This window comes from Silurus aristotelis (genome assembly GCF_946808225.1).
Source record: "Silurus aristotelis genome assembly, chromosome: 3".
NCBI classification, from domain to species: domain Eukaryota; kingdom Metazoa; phylum Chordata; class Actinopteri; order Siluriformes; family Siluridae; genus Silurus; species Silurus aristotelis.
Genome location: NC_139576.1, coordinates 34,554,425 through 34,578,732, shown reverse-complemented (window position 1 = coordinate 34,578,732; position 24,308 = coordinate 34,554,425). Strand labels below are relative to the sequence as shown.

Genomic DNA, 24,308 nt, shown 5'->3' with positions numbered 1-24,308 from the left:
TTTCATTTTCATTTCTAAATTTGGTTCTTCACGGGTACGATTCAGTTTGGAGAACTTTGTCGTGACCCAAATTTCAAGAGCTCTTGAAGGAAGCACGAATCACCAAACGGGTTGGGAGAGGGAAGTTGATCACGTGTTGATCACGTGTAAGGGGGAAACGAAAGCGAGTTTGGGCAGAAAGGCAGGCGGTATGTTGTGATCACACCAGCAAGATCTTTTCCACACACACACACTCTCTCAATGGTTCTTCATGATGAACTTCAGGCCTCGAAACAACCGGACTAGCAGTAAGTGGGATTTGACATGACTGATCATAAATGTATATATTTTAAATGTGTGTGTGTGTGTGTGTGTGTGTGTGTGTGTGTGTGTGTGTGTGTGTGTGTGTGTGTGTGTCTCTCTCTGTGTGTCTCTGTGTGTCTGTGTGTCAGTGGATCAGTCAGCTCTTTCCATGTTTTCCTTATTTAAATCACCTTTACATATTTAGTGTTTATGTATTCCCAGATTTTGTCCATTTGATTTTCCATTTTTGGCAAAAAAAAAAAGAAAAATTGAGCTTAGAATAAATTGACAAGGGATTAAAGTATATGATATAAACTCAAACAGACTAAACTAATACGCAATATGGTGTAAATACATCCTTTTTCTAACCTCTTTCTACCTGTAAAAGCTTTGGGACATTGTTAAAAGGTGCTCGACCAATAAAAATAAACTGATTTGAATATTTAAATGAACAAGAGACAATAAAGAAAGATCTATTATACTGTTCATTACATCATTTGTTTTCAAGGACAAATCCAAAGTGTCCAGCTGAGATAATATGAAGAAATGGTGTAAACTAATTTTCTGGATGTGAAAATGAAAGTAAATAGTTTGTGCGTTTCTTTTTGGTTAGCAGGAGAAAGTGGTGGACCGATATTGAAACGAAGCAGGCAGGTCCGAACCGTGAAAAGATTGATATCAATAGTAGGTTGACTGTGTAAGGATCACAACAGGTAGCAGGATGCTGAGATTATGCGGAGAAATGGCGTAAAGTCTTTCTTTGGATGTGAAAATTGAAGTAATCGTCCCAAGTTCCTTTTCTTTGCGAAGCAGGAGAAAGTGGTTGACGAGTATTGAAACGAATCAGGCAGGTCCGAACGGTGAGAAGATCCAAGCTGGGATTATTTTGTCGGATGTGAAAATGCATCCTTGTTTGAGGAGCAGGAGAAAGTGGTTGAGTACTGAAACGGATCTGGCGGGTCAGATACGGACCGTGTGTCAGGTAGCAAAAAGCTAAAATGATGTAAAGAAAAAGTGTGAAGACGAGTTTATTTGAATGTGAAATCGAAAGAAGGCAAAATCTTGCGTTCTTGTTTAAGAAGCAGGAGAAACTGGTTGACAAGTATTGGACTGTTATTGCAAACGCTTGATTGTAGTTGTTGCTGTTAAGGGTTGGGCCACCAGTTATTAGGTTTAGGGGCAAACACTTTTTCACACAGGGCCATGTAGTTTTGGATTTAGTTTTCCCTTAATAATAAAAACCTTCATTTAAAAACTGCATGTTGTGTTCACTTAGACATGCAAAAAAATAAGAAATCAGGAAGGGGGCAAACACTTTTTCACACCAGTGTGTGTGTGTGTGTGTGTGTGTGTGTGTGTGTGTGTGTGTGTGTGTGTGTGTGTGTGTTTTTATTGCTGAATATTTAAATAATTCAGACCATGATAAAATGAAAATATATGTATTCTTGGGGTACATACCCAAATAAAAGAGTTTTAATTGTATTAAATAGCCTTTTATTAAAACGAAAAGGGCATGCTAAATAGTGATCCACAGATGTAGGGTATAAAATACGTGAGGCAAAACAAAAGACGAGACCAGACAAAACAGTAGACACTGCATGGTACTTGGTGTCATATAATGCCAAGTTGAAAAGAGGGGGAGGGGGAATATAGAGTGTGGCGTAAATGCGTAGTATGGATTTTGATTTTGTGGTTTGTTTATAGAAACGGTCTGAATAGGTTTTTCCTCTCATTAGTGGGGTTTAGTTTTTTCCAGTTTTGTAGGTTATATAGTTTTTTTGGTGTTGGTTATCGCAAAAAAGTCCCCATATTGCATGGATATAATCTGGTGGATTTTTTTAATATTGCGTCAGATATAAACTAATCCTATTGCAAGGGCTGATTTTGTACATGGCATAGTTGTTGTAGTATTGGATTTGGATATTATTTTATACATTTTGCATCGTATTTTTTATATGGAGACATTCCAAAGTTTTGATCCCAATGAAAAGAAATTCCAGTGAAAAAATTGGTTTATAGATAGATAGATAGATAGATAGATAGATAGATAGATAGATAGATAGATAGATAGATAGATAGATAGATAGATAGAACTTTATTGTCATTGCATAGTACAGGTACATAGCAACGAAATGCAGTTTGGCATCTACCAGAAGTGCAAAATGTAGCAGTCGTGCAAAAGTGCAAATAAATATATGGCATATTTACAGCAAGTTATAGTGATAATATGTAAACATATGTAAAGTAAATAAATACAAAGGCAGTAACAGTGCAGAGATGTGTGGACATCAATTTAAAGTACAAGTCGAATAAACAGTCTACTATATATAAATATATATATATATATATATGTATATGTGTAAATATATATACACACACAGGTTATATACACAAATGAATGAAATGTTGGGCAGAATGTACAGTAATGATATAAGTATACACAGATAAAAATAGTGCAGATGTAATGAGAAGTAAAAGATATACTATGTAATATGTACATGTATAGTACAGAGGTTATATACAGTGTTTTGTTTTGTGGTGATTTAGCGGTGTAGTGTAGAGTTCAGTAGTGTGATGGTGGATGGAAAAAAGCTGTCCCTGAACCTGCTGGTTCTGGTGCGCAAGTTCCTGTATCTCCTTCGTGATGGAAGGAGGTTAAACAGTTTGTGACCGGGATGTGAAGAGTCCTTGATAATGTTGTGAGCTCTGCGCAGACATCTGCTGTGGTGAAGGTGCTCAATGGCAGGTAGTTGGGTGCCAGTGATGCGTTGGGCGGTTTTGACCACCCTTTGCAGGGCTTTTCGTTCACTCACAGTAGAGCCTCCGTACCATACGGTGATGGAGTTGGTCAGGATGCTCTCAATGATGCAGCGGTAGAAGCTCGTTAAAATCCCAGGGGACATATGAGATTTCTTGAGACTTCTCAAGAAGTACAGGCGCTGTTGTGCTTTTTTTTTACCAGAGCTGAAGTGTTCTGCTGCCATGTCAAATCCTCGGAGATGTGGACTCCCAGGAACTTAAAGCTGGAGACTCGTTCTACCTTAGTTCCATTGATGCTGACAGGTAGAGGTCTCCTGCTGTTGGATTTCCGAAAGTCCACAATGAGCTCTTTGGTCTTTGTGGCGTTGAGAGCCAGGTTGTTGTTGGCACACCACGCTGCTAGATTGCGGATCTCTTCCCTGTAGGCCAATTCGTTGTTGTTGTCGATCTGGCCGACCACGGTGGTGTCATCTGCATACTTGATGAAGATGTTGGAGTTATACAGAGGAGCACAATCGTGGGTGAACAGGGAGTAGAGCAGTGGGCTCAGAACACAGCCCTGCGGGATGCCAGTGTTCAGAATGAGGGTTGAGGATACCTGGTTACCCAACCTGACAGATTGAGGTCTGTTGGTGAGAAAGTCCAGAATCCATCTGCAAGTGGAGGTGCAGATACCCAGTTCACTAAGCTTAGTGATCAGTACAGTGGGGAGGACTGTATTGAACGCGGAGCTAAAGTCAATGAACAGCATTCTGATGTACGTGTTGCTTTTATCCAGGTGGGTGAGGGCTGAATGAAGAGCTGTGGAAACTGCATCCTCTGTTGACCTGTTCGGGCGATCTGGTGTGGGTCCAGTGTAGGTGGTAGGCCCGCAGTGAGGTGATTCAGGATCAGTTTCTCAAAGCACTTCATAGCGATAGGGGTGAGTGCAACTGGTCGAAAGTCATTCAGGCATTCAGCAGCTGAGTGCTTAGGCACTGGTATAATGGTAGTGGTCTTCAGGCATGTAGGTACTGTGGCTTGGGCCAATGACAAGTTGAAAATGTCAGTAAAAACCTGTGCCAGTTGTCCAGCGCATGCTCTGAGAACACGTCCCGGTATGCCATCCAGGCCAGCTGCCTTTCGTGCATCCACTCTGCTAAACACTGAATAGACGTCCGTTGTCGTGAGTGAAAGTGGGCTGTAAGCAGAAGAGTCCGTTGTTGTTGTGAAATGTCCTGTGCATTGGTCAAAACGAGCAAAAAAGTGATTGAGCTCGTCCGGTTGGAAGGCACTGCTGGTTGGTTGAGCTGTGCGTTTGTAGTCTGTGATGGACTGGATGCCTTTCCACATGCGTCTGGGGTCAGAGTTGTGGAAGTGCTCTTCTATGTGGAGTTTGTATGTGAGTTTTGCTTTCCTGATGCCTCTTTTCAGGTTGGCCCTGGCTCTGTTGTAGTCCTCTGCCCTGCCAGATTTAAAGGCAGCATCTCTTGCTTTCAACAGGAGACGGACTTCAGAGTTCATCCATGGTTTCTGATTAGGAAAGCATTTCACGTGTTTGACAGTAGTGACATTGTCAATGCATGTGTTAATATGGTTCAAAACAGATAAGGTGTAAATGTCCATGTCTGTGTGAGAGTCCAGTGTGGCCTGTGAGGCAAACATGTTTCAGTCAGTATCCTGAAACTGTAGCTGTAGAGAAGAAATGGCCCCCTCTGGCCATACCTTTACTGTCCTTAGAGCTGGTTTCACATGGTTATTCTACAGTCTCTCAATGTGTACAATCAATCCGCCAGTATTTAAACTTAACAAGTCAGTAGGGGGATCGTCAAATCTCTGGGGGTGTGGGGTATTGTAGGTGGGACACACCACATAGTCAACAAATGGGTAAAAAACCTTTTCTTTTCTATCACCCACAGCACACAGAAACAACTTTCTAAGACCAAGACTGCGGTGTCAAGTGATAGACGAAAGTGGATAAACGTTCGTAAAAACGGTTCTTCATTTGTTTTAAAACCACAATGTACGGAACATTACACGATATATCAAAAAACAATTTAGATCAATAAAAATAACAATAAATAGATGTAAGAATTTACTTGCATTTTTATTAAAAGCATTTCTCTATAGCAGGGGGTCCGGAATAGCAGATAATTTTTGTAAAAATTAACGGGTAAAAACATCAAAGATAAAACGTTTAGTTAAAAATAATTTTTTTATAAATATTACATTCAAGTTCTATTACACTTTAAGTTGATGTTCATGTTAATGTATAATAGTCCACCTAATGTATGAAACTGCGAATCTATTAGCAACTAAATAAATTGTGATTTTAATTTAAAAAGATGTTTCTTATGATGCATAAATCTTTTTAAAAGGCGATGATACATGTAAAATCAAGAACAAGAACACTGCTGCTTTTTACAGTGGACATTGTCTCAAAGCAGCTTCACAGAGTTTAATTCTTAAAGTAAATGATGTGTGTTCCTCCTGGAGCGACTGTGGCGAGGAAAAGCTCGTTTAGATGAATAAGGAAGAAACCTTAAGAGGAACCTGAAAAGGGGATCCCATTCTCATTTGGGTGAAATCAATAGTGTGATTTTAAATCTTAAAAAAATACAAAACACCAGAGAGTGAGAACTAACATGAGCAACGGAGTGTGTGATTATGAGTAATGTCCTTTCTACAGTCTTATACAGTCAGATGACATTGTGGAACCAGCAAAATAGCTCAACATTTGAGATCATCAAAGATCCAACATCAACTCCTTCTTTCGAAGAGGTCTAATGCCAAACTCTACATAAAGTAGGATTCAAACAACGACAGTTTAAATTGTCTTAATATAATATAATTGTAACATGATTGGTTTCTATTAATATCAGTGTCCCGGTCCCCATGTCTCTATCGCCTATTCGGTCCTTGACCTAAAAAACATTGACAACTGATTTACAGCATTATCATAAATCGGCTGTATATTAACTTAATAGCACAAAAACAGTAGTTCTCTGTAAAATCAGACACCCCCATTTAAACGGAATGGAATAATCCTCATTTTATACGACCTCTGCGAAAAGATTCGACTGCGAGATCGGTCGTCGTATCAGGTTCCTCCTATCGAAGCATCGACTATTCGGGTTTACCCTTAGACACTGAAACGTGTAAAAAGAGGACTGTAATGACCGATTTACAAAGACACTACAGTAATAGTAATAGTAATAGTGAAGAATGTGTTATTAGATCTTATCATAGCCGGTGGTTCAGTGGTTATATGTGGTTTCTGGTGCGAACTGATTTTGATCAGACTTTCTGAATCCGATTTTTCGATTTTTTTCTATTCTCGTAAAAATGCTTACCGGCTGAATACCTGCATTACAGTTTTTCTGCTCTTATTTGGAGTTTTGAGACATGGTACTTCTTAAAAAGAATCAAGAAAACAAGACCTGGGTCAAATTCCTGTCATGATTATGGTTAGTCACATGATTAGTACATATTTCTTTACTTTCTTAACTATGGTTTCCACCCAGATGGTTTAGTTATCAACCTATAGGATTCCATTCAACCGTCAAACTTCGACGTTCGATGTGTAAAATAACGACGCAACCAAAATTCGAAGCGAATGATTCAAACGTTGATTTTTTTCCCCCATTGTATCAACAGTTAGGCGGAATATCTTGACCGGAAAATTATCTATTCCACGGTAAGAATGGTGACATTTTCTCTTTGTAATATTGGAATTCTATTGGACCACCATAAATAAATAATGCATGCTCAGAAAAACACACCATGTACCTTTGCTCAATATATTAACACATACTCTTATAAATGGTCTCCTGCCTTTTACAGGTATTAAGGTGTCAACTTTGAGACCTACAGACACTCCCTATGTCAATAGACCGTAAAATGCACACACTCATGACTCATTTCCAGCGTCACAAATCACGTACGGGTGCACAGTTCGCATTTATGTAAATAGTAATGGAAGTCATTTATTTGGAATGCTTTTATTAACTATTATGATTCTTCTTCTTCTTCTTTCGGCTGCTCCTAATAGGGGTCGCCACCACGGATCATCCGTCTCCATACCCCCCTGTCTTCTACATCTGCCTCTTTCACACCAACTACCTCCATGTCTTCCCTCACCACATCCGTAAACCTCCTCCTTTGTCTTCCTCTTTTCCTCCTTCCTGGTGGCTCCATCCTCAGCATTCTCCTACTGATATACCCCATGTCCCTCCTCTGCACATGTCCAAACCATCTCAATCTCACCTCCCTCGCTTTGTCTTCAAAACGTCCTACATGCGCTGTCCCTCTAATAAACTCATTTCTAATCCTGTCCATTGTCGTCACTCCCAACGAACATCTCAACATCTTCAGCTCTGCTACCTCCAGCTCCATCTCCTGTCTTTTACTCAATGCCACTGTCTCTAAACCATACAACATCTCAGGTCTCACCACAGTCCTCTAAACTTTCCCTTTTACTCTCACAGATACTCTTCTATCACAAATCACTCCTGCTATCACTCTTCTCCACCCACTCCACCCTGCCTGCACTCTTTTCTTTTTTTCTTCTTTTTTCTTGTGTAGAAAACAACACCTTAAAAGCGAAATCAATTGCAAGGAAATTGAACATAAAAGCACGAAAGTAAAACATTTCTATGCGATATGATCCCTGTTACGTTGCAGCGTGATCCGATTTCGGTTTCGTTCGATGCGATTAGATGCAATACGATGCACCAGTTATCGAATATGATTCTATGCAAGATCGCTTTTATTTCTTCACTTTAGACAGACAGCATATCATAAGCTGACTTCTAACGAACAGACGTTCTTTTCCTGTTTGTGTGCAGGAAGTTACAGCTCTACCTCTGCCATGTTAATCTGTATTTTATGTGACTCTCAGGACACAGTACTCTGTCTCCGTAGTGTTGCGATACGTCATATCAAATATTGGTTAGAAATTATTGGTCGCGTTCGAAATAATAAAAGTATAGCACATCTACTAATAATTTTATACCCCAAATATGTTGAAAATGATGCATTGTGAAGCATCACATCGTTTACTTTTATGCCGTAGCACCGAATCTGTGAATCTGACCACCGCTAATTTATATTAATTTATATATATATATATATATAATATAAATAGCCCTCAACTTCTTTGTTTGTAAATGTGAAAATTGCAAGTCATTCTGCATAAGAGCATTTTCCAGATGCTGTGAAATATAGCAAAATATTTTAATACACTTTTAGTATAGTATTAGTTCTGTATAATGTTGAAATAAATAAAGTCTAATTCACTGCTTATCAGAAATTTCTGCTGGTTCCCATTCACATTTATTGCCGGTCCATAAAATGTATTTGACACTTCCTGTTGGTGCTCCACTGAACTGTCATATACATGTTGACTTTTTTTCCTTCTAACAGCAACAAAATGATCATCCAAAAGCAGTTTCTTTTTTTTTTTTTTTAGGAACGTCCATTTCTCCATTATGCAACTCTGAGATAAATTTTATGAATGATGGTCATGCTCTAGTAAATTACAGCGTCAGAGAAGCTGTAATTTACTAGAGCATGACCATAATTCATAAAATTTATCTCAGACTTGCATATAAATTTATCTCAGAGTTGCATATAGTTGCATTATCACTCTTCTCCACCCTGCCTACCTATGCTAAAAAAAGTTTGTCTAGCATATTGCACAAATTCATGATCGAATGCTCAGGAATTTGTGTAATATTCTAGACAAACTTGTTTTGCATTACAACTTGGACAATTTGAAAGAATTTGCTTTTAGCTATGGATACTGTCGCCGACAGCACGGCACACCTTCAGGGGTGAGTCCTTCTAAATCCATGGCAACACATCAGTCTTACACAATAGTAGGAAACCGGTTGGTTTATATTAGAGCTGCAAGTAATGATTATTTTTATAAATGATTAATCTGCTGATAAATTTTTCTTCTTCGATCAATCGGATTTAACCTGTTAGCGTTCGGGACAGATTTTGGGACTCACAGCTGAAATGTCCTACCTAACTTTAAATGGTAACAGTTCCTGATAAAAGTGGGCTACATACACATGCTACATACTTCAAAAAGAAGACACTTTCTGCCTATTATACAAAGTTGATATTGCTCAAAAAGATAAGTTATAGATGATGAAGTACTGTAAAAAAATTAATTATAAATAAAATTCTCCATATATAAATACATGAAATCAGTGCAGGAGAAATCCAGAAAAGTACTGGGTTAAAAGCCACATGTCTCCTGAGTTTATATTTCAAATTTCATTAAGATTTTCTTGACAAATAAGATTCCTACAAACATTTCTCTGAGACTATGTCTGATCCTTTTCTCCCTCCCCCTGTTTGAGAGCCACCTGCTACACAGTCTGCATAGAAATGAATGACTGACCAATAAAGGCTTTTGCTATACATGTTTGTCTATTGATATTGATTTGGCATTCATATTGATGGCCAGGTATCCAGACAAGCTATTGTATTAAAACTATATAAAACACTAATTAAGCGTATTTATGTATAAAAGTACATGTATAAATGCAAAAGCCACATACTGAGTATTGATATTTTAACTTTCTTCAATTTTGACATTTTAAAGCTTATAGTAGGGCCACCAAAAGAGTGAAGGTTATTATACCAGCCAATGGGAACTACTTGGGTTGGGTTGTTTCTTAATTAAGCATTACAGCAAACTCTAGTGTTCTCTAACTATACTATTTTTGTTTTGTTTTCCAGGAAGAATATGAATTTCTGCATCTGAGTCCTATTTAATATGAGGATACGGTCCTTTCTATATGTTTATCTCACGGTTCTTTATTCTCGAGGTATGTGTGATAAATTCTGACACAAATCTTTATGGCGTCAAGATCATTCTGCAAAATGTCAATGCTTTGGTCTGTAAATATTCTATGTGCTTTGCCATAGATGTCATGTTTTTGGGTTTTGTTTTGTTTTCCATTACAAGGTTTTTGGTTATTCCTAGTATAAAAAAATACTTGTTTTAATATATAGTTTCAGCACAAATATATATAAAACTGTATTGCACCACAAAACAAAAACCTAAGAAAGGAGGCACTGGAGCACAGCACAATTTGGGTAATGAACCAGAAATATACAAAAAAGATTTGACCTGAAGAATTACTGTTTAGGAATGTTGCCTTGGTATAGATAACAATGAAAAGTTAAATTGTCAGGCTGCTGACGCGGAAGCAGATATAGTCCGATCATTGTCTTTATTGCCTAGCAAAAAACAAAACACTCACAAGCCGAGGAAAACAACAAACAAAGACATCCGCTCGAAACGAGTTTTTCATCATGAGCGCGAATGTCCAAAGCATAATCCAAAGTAAGCAAAGCCATCGGCAATGGGTAATCCAATACGGAAATGGAGTTCAGAGATAACGCCAGCTGTGAAAGCCGCCGTTCGAGCAGCCACGCAATTTTCCAGCATGACAAAGCAACGACCGACAGCCTGTGACTCAAGAACGTGAGTTTAAGTAGTCTGATCTTTAATGAGCCACAGCTGTCGGTAATCAAGGAAAGCAGCGTGACTGCTATAGAGGGGGGCGTGGCAGGGTGAATCACTGACAGCTACCGAGGGGGGCGTGGCAGGGAGATCCCTGACATAAATAGAGTTTGGTAAGAATAATTTAGGTTTTTTAGGTTTTAGGTTTTTAGGTAATTTAGGTTTAGGTAATTTTAGGTTTGAGTTTACCTCCGATTAGATTTCGGCCATCTCATCATGTGTTGTCGGGGTCATAGGAATCTGCCATTAGCCCCTCGCTATGAAGCCTGTGGGCTTTCTGTAGCTTCAAATCCATGTTGCTTCAAAGGCTGGTGCTGTAACCAATCAGATTTCTATTCGGCCACTCCGAGGCCATCTTTCACCTCATTTGAAATTGATTTGGTCGCCGATATACTTACAAGGATGTTTACAAGACGTCATGATGAAAGCTCGGCCCAAACAGTTCAAAACAATTGTTAGGCTTTTTTAGTTATACTTTTGCGCTTTATTTCCTATAAATTTTGCACAAAAACACAAAATTTGCAGAAAATCCTGGGGTGATTTTATGAGGTTAATATCGATGCTTGTGCTGGAGATTATGTATAGGGGTGGTGCAGCTGTGGCTTCAGTGAAACGAGACTTGTTGAATTGTGTTTATTGGGTTTTTGGCTTTAGTAATGGCATCGTTCTCACTGTATGAGATTCCTGTCTGTGATGCAGCCTTTCGTTATACTGCTTTACTTTATAATATTGATGGTTTATATAGCCATGGTATCAAGTGGTGGGTTGATTCAATTAGGACACCACTGAAGGCCTGGGTGTGAAATGCACAGACCACCACTGTATAATACTAATTCCAGGATGAAAGTATGCAGCTATAAAAAAAAAAGCATATAAGCAGATCAAATCTAATCAGCCATTAACACTCATAACCAGGGTACAAATGCAGTTGTAATGGCAGTAGTCGAATACTGTATTGTAGATCTTCTCTTCCAATTGTGGAGAAATGTTTGGAGCTTATTTTTAGTGGGGTAAAGCCACTGTTTATCTCACTGTGGCAGAACATCGCATATACTGCTGATACCAGATTTTCTTTCGCTTCACACCATCATTATCTCAGTGAACTCTGGCCTGTGGTTTCCTCAGAGCCTCCATTCGTTCTCATTGCAAATTGGTGTACAGCTAAAATGAATTTTCCAGCCATATATGTTTCTTCTTTCTTCAAAGTCGGAGGCAGATAAGATCTCTTGAATGCAATAGCATGGCATGTTCTCTTCACTTGAAAAAAAAGACCCAATGGCATTGCCCCAGCTTCATGAAGATATGATTTACATGGGTTGAAATGGAAGATCTTCTGCTATAGAACTCTGATTATAATCCTAGTGAACACCTTTGGGATGAACTGGAACACTAACTGCACCCAAGCCTCCTCACCTCACCTCGCCTGTGGGTGAATGATGTCCTCTGTATTGCTTGGGAATCTTTGAGTGTTGCTGCATTCAGGAGTGTAGTATTGTTGGATTTATTATTAGGCTCGGATTTTCTGATCCAGTGGGTCCAGTGGTGCAGCTTGGTGTGGCTGGGATTTGAACTCAAGACCTTTCGGATCCATAGTCAGATTCTTTAACCAGTGAGCTACCACCTTCTTCTATTAAAAGCTAGAATGCTATTTGGTGCCCACAACCATCAACAGCATGGGGTGAATTCCTTTCAAGACTCACTGCTTTCAAACTAGTCACGTTGTTACTTTTAGAAGGTTTTGAACATTTTCAGGGTCTTGCTCTATCAAATATATGAGATCATTCCTGGATCTATTTCAGCACAGTCAAGAAGCATTTTATTGGTCTTTGCAACGATATATATATAGCTGACGCAGTACACAATTAAATATAATAACGTTTCTTCGATACACAAAACGCACAAAATAATGGCGACCAGCACAACGTCTGCATATTGTCATAAGTAGAATGTGCAAAAAAAATAAAAAATTGCTGTTAATGAAGAGGGCATTTATATACACTTCTGTATATGGTGGCTGTTTTCACAACTGGAAACTTTCCAGGGAAATTAATAGGAATAACCTGGGAGTTAAAAAAAATTCCAGGTAAGCTTATAACAGGGAACGCAAATGTCAATCACATGCACATAGCACACTTACTGCAGGGCTACTCAGGCCACGCCCCCTTACCGGCATTGTGCATTCCTTCATAACACACATCATTTCTTGAATCCTGCACACAAAATAAAGTCAAGAAACGTAATTGACATAAATGTTACGTAAATTGATGCATAAAACTTCTGTGTGCTGTGTGTAAGCTAATGTGCAACACAATTATACTAACAATTAAATAAAAAATTATTTAAAAAAAAGTTTATATTTCAGTTTGGAATTGATACAGTTGTATGATTTTACATTTTCCCAAATTTCTAATAAATTCACGTAAAACGTATTATCCCTTATACAGTATGTTTCCAACTTGGAATAATTCCAAAATTCTCCAGTTAAAATTTCCACAAAAAGTTTCCAGAAATTTCCTCGTCCCTGTGCAACCGATTTCCACAGTTAAGCCTGAGAACTAATTGCAACCAAACACTTTTATGCATAATAAATTTATTGCACCTTTATTGCATACCTTTTTGATGAAATACTAACTCCGGGAAAGTCATGCTTGTGCTTTTGTTGTCCTTTTCAGCCTTTGCTTCGGTCCCAGTGCCAGCCAATTATAAAGTCTCGTCCAAAAACTTCATCCACATCTTGGAGTGGAGACCAGGAAACGGGACACAACCAGGAACAGTCTACAATGTGAAAATTAAGTGCGTTGATTTAGAAAATATGTTCAAAATGAGATTATACAAGCCAATAGATTAGATAAAAAATTGCATTGTTATACAAAATGCAGGGTGAATTACAATATAAGCCACTATAATAATAAAAAAAAACACATTTTAAAACCTATTCAACTTTTTTATGCTGTGGAAGGAATTTAGTTTGTATGGTTAGAGCCAAGGGTCATTGCAATGGAAATGGACAGGATTGATACGAAGGCTCACTTAATGGTTTAATGAGGCTGTAAAATGGTGTATAGTCATTTTATTGACAAGGCCTCCATGGACTCCGGCCACCTGAACACCAATTGTGAAAACATCAGTGCGTGGAATATCTTTCGTAAAAATGCTGTTTATACCCTCAGTACAGTTACAAGATGATTTGTATATTACAAGATGAGTCTTTGCATAGGGGTAGCATGGTGGTGGGGGCGCATAACTTATTAGTTAAGTCATTGGACTCTAGATCGGAAGATTACAAGTTCAAATCCCATCACCACCACCAAATTTCAATGGTTTGGCCCTTGAGCAAGGCCCTTAACCCTCGAGTGCTCAGTTGTAAGTCGCTCTGGATAATAACATTATGTATATTTTTGCATCCAAGTATTTTCTTAAAAAATAATATGGTATTATTATAAACAATTATTCAGTTGAACACATTTTCGATAATAAAAATATATGTTGTATTAATCCTTATCTTAAAGTTGCTGAATTATACTTTTGTCTGGCAATTTATCATTTCTTAAATATGCATTATTTCTAGAAATTGTGTTATTTATTGATTATGCCTAAGAATCCATTATTTTCTTCACTTATTTCATTCTACACCATCAAAATAAAAGAAACCCCAAGACACGGGTCTTAAAAATCCTTTATGTCAGTTTCGTCATTTTCAGGTTTTAAACCAGTTTTGCCGTTCTAACGTAATGATCCCTACTCTAATTTTCCATACACCCAAACACAGCGTACACAACCTTGCCAACTTTTTCTTGGGTGTGAACACGTACACATGACCCGAAGCCAAGTGAGCAAACGTTTGATTCAATGTAAAAGTAAAAACACAATTTCTGATGAAAATTACATAAGGAAAAAAATAAATCTACTGTAATGAGCATAACAAACACATGAAATTACGACAAACTGAACATACACACTCAACCATATGTTCAAAAACCTTTTTACTCGTAGAAAAGAGCGTATGTTCATTCGGATCAACTCTTCCACAAACATGCCTCGCTAACAAAATCATTATTTTAGTTTGATATCCACTCCACTGCTGTGTCAGGGAGATTATTGGCATCTGATAGAAATTTGGTCATGTTGTGTAAATTTGGAGTTCTTTTTCCCGTTTCCTTTGTGATAGTAACCATCAGGAACGTAACATCGCCGGTACATACGTCGACGTCTCAAAATACATGAAGGAAATACACTTCACTTACAAGATCCAACTCTGGGCGTCATTAGGCAGCGACTCATCGGCTCCGGTCAACATAACTTTTACGCCGTCCCTTGAAAGTAAGTTGCACATTACTGTATATTATGACCTACACCCCTCACATTTCAGCAACCATTTAAGTATATATTCTCAAGAGAGCTGTCATTGCAAAATAACTGGCAACCAAATCAGTACACCTTAAGTGAACATGTCAAAACTGTGCCCAAAGTTAGAAACATTTTTTTGCTTTAATCCTCCTGGGCATGGAATTCACCAGAGCTGTACAGGTTGGTTCTGGGATCTTCTTCCACTCCTCCATAATGACATCACAGCTTCTTTACCTTGAGGATGCCCCACAGGTGCTCAATAGGGTTCAGGTTTGGAGACATACTTGGCCACTCCATCAGCTTCACCTTCAGATTCCTCAGCAAGGCACTTGTCATCTTGACGGTGTGTTTGGGGTTGTTATTATGTTGGAAAACTACGGTTCGGCCCAGTTTCTCAAGGAAGGGCATCATGTTCTGCTCCAGAATGTCACAGTATATTTGGGAATCCATGGTTCCCTCAATAAACTGCAGCACCCCAGAAATAGCAGCACTCATTCAGCTCCTAATCATGATGCTACCACCACCATCATGCTTGACTGTAGGCAAGACACACATTTTTTGGTACTTCTTACCAGGGCGTCGCCACACATGCTGGACACCATCTGAGCCAAACAACTTTATCTTAGACTCACCAGACCACAGGACATGATCTCAATAATTCATGGTCTTGGACAGCATGTCCTCAGCAAACTCTCTCGCTGCAAGCCAAAATCCAAAATGGTGCTATTTTCATTTTTTGCCCGGCTTTACGCACCATATAGACTTCGGAGCAACCGGTGTCCATGTGTACGATCGGAAAACACTCCAGAAATATCTCCAAAAACATCATCAAACGGAACTTTTTCTGTTTCCACACGGACGGTATTAATTGCCGGATGTTTGCTTCATGGTGGATTTTTTTTCATTTGAGACTTGGTGCATGAGTAAAACAAATGTTTAGTGTTTATAAAAGATTTTTTGGTGGAGTTTATTTCATTCTTTATATCCGAGTGAAGAAAGGACGTTTAATTTCGGCTCTTTTAATTATTTTAATTATATTAGTTTAATATTTTTTATAAAATGAATACAATTTGTGCCATTAAAATGGGCATTGTGTTTTATATATATATATATATGTCTGTTTTCTCTTTTAGCCTTTATTGGTCCTCCTAGGTTATCTCTATTGGGATGTGGCGACTGCCTGAACATCAGCATCGACTTCCCAAATCGTGAAGACAACAACTACTTTTACAATGCTATAGGTTTTCTGATCAGCTGGAGGAAAGCCAGAGATGAAAAGGTAAACCTCGGCAGACTGTTCGAGTTTTCAGTTGAAGTTTTCAGGCCTCTGACTTCAAAAAATAACCGTCTAAATATATAAACAATAAAGGCATAATTTACGAAGCTACTGTACAGACTAGAAACAAGTCAAATGATCTACCAGTCAAAATGTCTCAAAATAAATCGCCATCATTTTAAATTCTGTCTTAAAACGAGACAAAGCATTTAATCTAAAAAAAACAAAAACAAGATCACTGTTGAAATCAAGATCACGCATACATGCGTACATGCGTAGACAATTTTTTGTGTCATGTCTTGTAACACATGCCAAAAACAAAGCAAAATCATTATTGCTGCTTCTCGAAATATTACAATTTATTGCAACATAAAAACATTCATCTTATTCAACATAAGAAACTTAGAAAAAAGGCCAAAAAAAAATCATTTTACTGGATAATGTTTGGAAAGTGTGTGGTGATTTAACACTGCAGTCTTGTCAGTTGTTATTAGTTGTTGTAAAGTTGGTGCCGACATAAACCAAGCATTTGGAATAAATGATACTAACGAACAAGTCCTATGTGTGATGATTGAGTATTTTTCAACCTGGCAACCTTAACACCAGTTATTACAGCTAAAATGGCAATTGTGCTCCGTTTGCAGGTAAAACTTTAAGCTTTAACTATTAAGTATGGGAAAGATTAAGATAAATAATCTTAGACAATCTGCTCTTGCATAGTATTTTATTCCTAAAATAAGATCAATGAAATTTTTCTGACTAGAAATAGGAAGTCTTGAGAAGATGGAGTTTTTGCACTGCTTCGGTTCATTAATGTTTGAGGGCATCCGATTATGCACAGTTGTAGCATCTCAATGGGCTTGGGATCTAGACATCTTGATTTTTTCACCTTTAGACATTCAGGTGTTGGTTTTGCCGGCGTGTTCCGAAGCCATTTTTGTGTTACATGACCTAGATTATTATTATTTTTTTTTTTTTTTTTTTACATATTTCTCAAAGGCATAGATTTCATGTTTCAACTACGAAGTTTCAGAACAGGACCCAGACTCAAAAGGGTTCCCATCCTCACCTTCAACACCGAAAGTCTACTTATTACAGTTCCATCATTGCCGAGGTGTGCAGTGATAAGCGATTAGATGCAACCTGTGCTCCTGAGTCATTGTATTAGACCTTTGACATTTATCCACAGCCCAAAATCCATTCTCATTTCTCCTGTGTTGCTTCGTAATCTCATGAATCACCATGTGGAAACATTCCCAGCTGGACAGGGTGACCTCCGATCGAAGAGAACCCCATCCAGAGAGGTTTCCGGGAATGAATCAGGCAGATCCGAGGAGAGGATCTTTTTTTTCTAAAAAGCTATACTTGCTCTCTCTTTTTTTCTGTGTTCTTATGAACCCAAAACATTTAATATCTCTTCAGAGAAGCCTTCAGACCATATATATAGTAGCTCTTTACCTCAGTCTAATCTTAGGCCGATTTTTTTGCAATGTCCTTTCCATATTACTGCAAAACTTTGACTGTGTACCAGACACAAATTGAATTCAAAAGCTCAACTTATTTATTTACTCTTACACGTGTAGCTGATGTAAGCATTTTTTTCATTTAAGGACGGTTGTCACAATCCGTTCACCACCAAACAGAACAGGAATTTTATGTCGTATTCGAATGTCCTGAAGCATCTTCAGCCGGGTGAGAAGTACTGTGTGGAAGTTCAGCCAAAGAGCAACATCATAAAAAGATTTCAGCTACTGAGCTCTTGCTCCTGTGAATTCACCAGTCCTGAAGAGTCCAGGGAGGGTAAGCTTCTTTTTTTTTTTTTTTTTTTTTTTTTTTTTTTTTAAGTTGTTTTACTTTTATTGTTTGACCTTTCTTGGTTTTATATTTTTACACTTTGAGGCACTCGATTGTGAGGCAAATATTTTTACATCTCATCATTTTATTAAAAAATAAATAAAATCGAGATAAGCACAGACTCCGATTATCCGGTGTTTTAGTGCCACTATAAAAAAAAGTAAGATTTCAAGAATAAACATATTTCGAGAATAAAGACAAAATTACGGTACGAGAATAATTAAGAAATGGCGAGAATAAAGTGATAGCAGTACGAGAATAAAGTTTGACTTAATTCTTTAAATTTTTCGACTTTATTCTATATTGCTACAACTTTATTCCATAAATTTTATTCTTCTACTGCTACTACTTTACTTTCGTAATTTTGACTTTGGCACTAAACGTGGTAAACTTAACTAGTCGTATAATCTGAATCGGCGCTTATGTTAATTCTTTTTATTAATAAAACGATGAGATGCGAGAATAGAAATTTATGTAAGAAATGTAAGAAATGTATTATTGAAATATTTCGGCTCGATTCTCGTAAATTTACCACTTTTTTATGTACAAGCTTATGTAATTTGTCATTCAGACCTGTAGTAAAAAAAGCACATGACTTTATATAGTTAACCATCTTTCTATCATCTTTTATTTTAACTAGTTACTACTTGAATTTAGCTAACACCCGAGCCCCTAGACTCCGAACTAAACCTTTGATTTTATTTGGGCAAACAATATTGAAATAGAATAATAACAATAATAAATGTAATAGTTTTTCCTGGTAGTTTTTTTGTTTTACTGAACCAGGCAAACTTTGAAAATAAAACTTAGTTAAGCAGATTAGAGTGTAACGTTTCCTACTGATTTATTGACTTTAAATATTATGACAATATATTCACGAGGAATCATAGCAACTTCAATTTTTATAGTTTGGTTTAATCCAATATTTACTTTCCTCCCACAACCCACAACCCTCAGTCAAATTAATTCTCGACCCTTCATCTCAACATGTACTTTGCCCTGATCTGAGGGGGCGGTGCAGATTACAGATAATAGCTACATAGACTACTCTTCTGTGCCATTTTGTTGTTTTCAGTTCTAAATAATCCCACGTCTAGCCACATTCTCCACTTGATATCCCCTGTGTAGGTTTTAGAGGCTTTTTTTTTTTTTTTTTTTTTTTTGCGATTTAGCTCACATTGCTTTAGCAGGAAACTCAAGACCGAAGTTCTCAGAAGCAGTCTGTGTGAAAGGAGACGAACCACAATAACGTGTGAAAAATGAAAATCGTGTTTCCTGCATAAGAGTTTAACGACGTTCAAAGGAACCGAAGACACTTTCGAAATCGTGAAAAATCTGTTTTCTTCACATCGTGGGCCTGATTTCGATGAACCCGAAAGTAATGTTCTGATTTGGTGCTCTTCTCGGTCCAAAAACGTTTCACGTTTAAATGTACATATATTTACATAAATATACATACAGTATACAGAAAAAAAAGTATTGAGACACTTAACTTTTCCAGCTATAGGTGAAGACAAACATAGCAGCGTATAAACGGTACAATACTAGTATTTCATGATAGTACGGTATAAGTACCGTTTTTTTCTAAAACATTTTCTACCTTCTTTTTTTTTCTTTTCATGATTTGTATTTTTCTTTTGTTTCTTAAATATGCTTTACTGCCTTCCATGTCTCATGATGTCATGTTCTTCTTCTCCCTAAGATTCTCCAGGGGCCTTTCTGGCATTATTGATTTTGGGCTTCCTCCTGGTGGGATTGTGTATTCTGATTCCCTTATTCAGCCTCGTCTACACTGGCTTTCTTTGCAAACCCAACGCCAGACTTCCCGAAGCACTGGTAAGACATTTACCCAGTCTAACTGGAGCTGGTTGATTGGAGTATATCGTTTAATGTATTAAATATTGCAGAATCGATAATATTTACGTGTACGAACGTCGATCTGGTGATGTTTCGTTGAACGTTTATGATGTTATTATATAGTTCTATGTTATATTTTTTAGAAGGAGTCTCCAGTGTCAATGCGTCAATCAGTAATAAGGTTGTTCGGGGTTTTTTTTTTTTTTGTATGCGTAATCAATATATATTTAACAGTTTCATAGCTATTCTCTCAATCCAGGCCCCTCTGGCGTAAAGTACATGTTGCTTGTAGATGTTGCTTTATTGTATTCGAAATTTTTAAGAAAAGAAATGTGATCTTGTACATCGTTGTGGTAAACCAGGGCCCAGGTGATTATTGCACAAGCTCGTTCCCCAGACACTGAACCACCTGCTGTATTTCTCCACAGTGTTTTCTTTGTGGTCTTTAGCTGCAAATTGCAGTGTGTGTGTGTGTGTGTGTGTGTGTGTGTGTGTGTGTGTGTGTGTGTGTGTGTGTGTGTACAAGACTGAGCATACAGGCAATTTCGTGACACATGTTTTCCCCCTCACAGCTGTCATTACTGTACAGAGGGCCATTAATTTTTCTCGATAAACGCACAAACGTTTTTTGTCGACAACGTGGGCATATGTTTCGTGCGTGTTTAAGGGGTTACTTCTTGGAAACTGAGCGTCAGGGCTGAAACACACGAAGAGAAAAACTAACCCTGTACTGTTATGCATTTAGGATATGGACAGTGATTGAGGTGATTATTTTGTTCATAAATGGATGGATGGATGGACGGACAGACAGACAGACAGACAAACAAATATAGACAGACAGACAGACAGACAGACAGACAGACAGACAGACAGACAGACAGACAGACGAATGGATAGTTAGATAAGAAAGACAGAAAGACATACATAAGAGACAGACAGACAGATGGATAAATGGATAGATCGTTAGATAAGAGAGACAGACAGATAGACGGACGGCTATTTAGACGGACGGACGGACGGATAGTTGGACGGACATTTCATTGCTGTGCATCTGTATTGCCTGTCTGTCCCTCTGTTGATCTGTTTATATATTTGTCTGTCTGGTTGTTTGTCTATCTGTCTATCCAACTATGTCTCTATCTTTCTTTCTTTCTTTCTTTGATTCAAATGTTCGAGTTGTTGGGTTTTTTTTGTTGTTTTTTTGGGGGGGTGGGTGTGGGGTGGAGGTTGATTCATTCATGTCCAAGCAAACACAAAACATATTCAGCACTGTCAACTGTAGAGTGTGTACAGTCTTTTTTTCCGCTTTCAGTCTAATAAATGAATAATAAATTGCTGTCAGGATGAGTAGGGGGGGGGCCGATGTGGGAAAGCGAGCGAAAGCGTCTGCTTCTTCAGACCGTTGGTCACCTTTTAAAGGTCAGACCACAGAGTGAAACACGTGAAGTAATGATTTTCAAGGAAAGCCATTTACATTCTCACGCAAGGTGAAAAGTCTGTGTAGGTGGTACAAGCGCAGTTTTTAATGTCGAAAGTTCACTGTAACCACACTTTGACTTTTTTGCATGTTTAAAAACGATTTTTTCCTTCCACTTTTTTTCCATCCAGAATGTTTTCGGTCCTGTCTACATCCTTTTCCCAGAGCAGACGTGTATATCGCTGGTTGAACTTGAGGACGGCACCCGAACTCACAAGGCACACAAAGATCATCACGGCAAGCCAAAGGAGAAAAGAAATGTTCTCTCTGAGGTCTGACAGTTTGTTGCCTCTACTCATATACTGATCGCTTTTGATTGTAAAAAGAAATTCTCATTCTTTATATCTTGGTCTCAGCAGAACAATGACGATAATGATGATGATGATGAGGAGGACGAAGAGATTCAAAATCCCTACATGAACCGAGGGGCTCAGGCCGAGTCAGAAAGCACCTCGAGCGACAGATCAGCGTCCGTTAGTGAAGTCGCCGAAAATGCAGAAGAGTATAGATTTGAGGGCGCCCCCGCAGACGTCAAAGAGCTATCCTCGCCCTTTCAGCTTCACAGTGGCGGGGTCAAAGGGTCCAACCAAGCAGCTTTGTTTGAAACGAAAGCAGTCAATCATCAGAATGCTGAAGAAAAACCAGGAGGACAAATTAATGAAAAAGAAGACAATGCAGAAAATGACGATTCCGGGAATGTTAACCTGTGGACTGTGGTCCTGAAGTCCATGCAGCTGGAGGAAGACGACGCCGATGAATCCGGCCAGTCTCTGTTACCTTTATTTCTTAAGGGATTTCAAGAAGACTCCCATGCCGCAGCCACAGGAAGTTCTTTTGAACTTCACACACTTTTAATCCACACAGAATTCCAGGCCAGTGAAGACGACAATAATGACATTCCAGTCGCACGCGCAGGGGACCACGTGAAAAAAGGATACATGGCGTCGTACACTGGGAATATCGACGCGGGACGTTGTTTATCCGATGATGACGATGAGGATGACGAGGATACCTCAGGCTACATGACCAGATGATGTGGCATGCTGCATTATTAGCCAGCATATTGGGTGCTTTTTTTTTCACAATATGTCAATTTCATATAAAAACTTACTTTATTTATCTACACTTACACACCATTAAAATAGTCCCCTTGCACGGCGATACAGAGCAGTGTCAAGCACTGGGAAAGCGTGAAGTCTGCAGGAGCTAAATCTGTTAAATTGGGTGGGTGCGGAAGTGAGATCGGATTATACTCCGGCAAGCAACTCATGTGGTCAGAACGTCAGAGATGGCGACAGCTACGGATGTACACAGGACGATGTTTTTTCGCACAATGAATTATGAAGGTCGGTGCTCCCTGTGCCTGTGCATGCAGCCTTGTGCTGCCATCTGCTGGCGTGTTAGAAAACTAGACTCGAGACGTTTCGATACCACTTCGTCAACAGACCCAACTGAGGCACACACCTCGGATTAAACAAAGACAGAGTCGTGCTTTTTTGCACTTTATTGTATTTATTTTTAGATGCTATTTGCTACTTTCTTTAGATCGTGATCATGAATCAATTAATTGCAAACAAACCGATTAAGAAATACAATAGAAATAGAAATGGTTATCGAATAGACAGCACATAAAACAATGCAACAAATTGCTATAATTGAACGTCTTACTATGTTTTTTCTTTTTCTCTCACAAAACTGAATTCGTATGAACAAATCGGCACGTTTGAATTTCGAACGTTAGACAATACCGTGCAGTCTGAACGTTAGACACACCGTGCAGTCTGATGTGACTGACCAATCAGACTGCACGGTTTAAGGTTCATGCTGTAAATAAAACGAATGTCAATTTATCCGTTTAATTGTGTTCAGAAAATTATGATGGTCTTTATTTAATTTGCAAATAATGTGGCAGTGCTGTATGTAGCTTACACACAGCTATATTGAAGTAAACGCCATATAAAAAGTTTGCGTTGCTTTTTATGTCCTTTTTTGTGTATTTTTTTTATTGAATCGAAGATCAGTCATGTTGAATATAAAAGTTTTTGGACGTTTCAGATGTGCGCTAAAGAATAAATTAAAAACCATAAACCATTCATCAGTTGATGAGCAGAGTCTGTTTGTCTTATAATAAAGGGTTCCATTCATATAATATTGGGAAATTGAAAGTTGTAAGTGAAGGTTTCATGTTTTTCTTTGAAAGCCAAAGCAAAAGTCAGACAACATTCAAGATGGAAATCAAAATCTCCTCGAGAACTTTTTGAAAAATTTTAGTCAGTCGTGAAACAGTTTAGTCCATCAGAAAGACTTTTTTGTCCTCTCCTGACATGATTTAGTCGTGAGACATTTTAGTCTATTAGAAAGAGAGATTTAGTCCATCAGAGAGACACTTTAGTCTATTATAAGACAGTTTACTCCATTAGAGAGAAGTTTTAGTCCATTGTGAGACAGTTTGGTCTCTCAGAGAGATGTATTAATCCATCATGAAACAGTTTAATCTATTATAAAGACACTTTAGTCCATCAGATGCCTTAATCCATCCAACATTTTAGTCCATCAGAGAGATGTTTTAGTTCATTGTGAGGCAGTTTAGTCCAGCTGAGAGACATTTTAGTCTATTAAAAAGACACTTTAATCCATCAGAGAGATGTTGCAGTCCATTGTGAGACAGTTTACTCCATTAAAGATATGTCTTAGTCCATTAGAGAGAAGTTTTAGTTCATTGTGAGGCAGTTTAGTCCAGCTGAGAGACATTTTAGTCTATTAGAAAGACACTTTAATCCATCAGAGAGATGTTGCAGTCCATTAGAGAGAGACACTTTAGTCCATTGTTAGACAGTTTACTCCATTAGAGAGATGTCTTAGTCCATTGTGAGAGATCAGTCTGTCAGAGAGACATTTTAATCCATCATGAAACAGTTTAATCTATTATAAAG

General features: G+C 38.1%; 1 protein-coding gene across 2 annotated transcripts; it reads left to right on the top strand.

Moving 5' to 3' along the window:
• The first annotated feature begins 106 nt into the window (after positions 1-106).
• On the top strand, positions 107-23,468 carry crfb1 (cytokine receptor family member b1). Of its 2 annotated transcripts, none has more exons than XM_083537774.1 (9): positions 107-287; positions 9,775-9,863; positions 13,237-13,357; positions 14,733-14,884; positions 16,045-16,190; positions 17,798-17,987; positions 19,753-19,877; positions 21,507-21,647; positions 21,735-23,468. In XM_083537774.1, exons 2-9 carry the CDS (start codon positions 9,812-9,814, stop codon positions 22,407-22,409), a joined length of 1,602 nt encoding a protein of 533 aa, XP_083393900.1. In that variant the 5' UTR covers positions 107-287; positions 9,775-9,811; the 3' UTR covers positions 22,410-23,468. The 2 variants fall into 2 exon arrangements, with proteins under 2 accessions (XP_083393900.1, XP_083393899.1); XM_083537773.1 differs by having other exon boundaries at positions 147-287; positions 21,732-23,468.
• Positions 23,469-24,308: the final 840 nt, after the last annotated feature.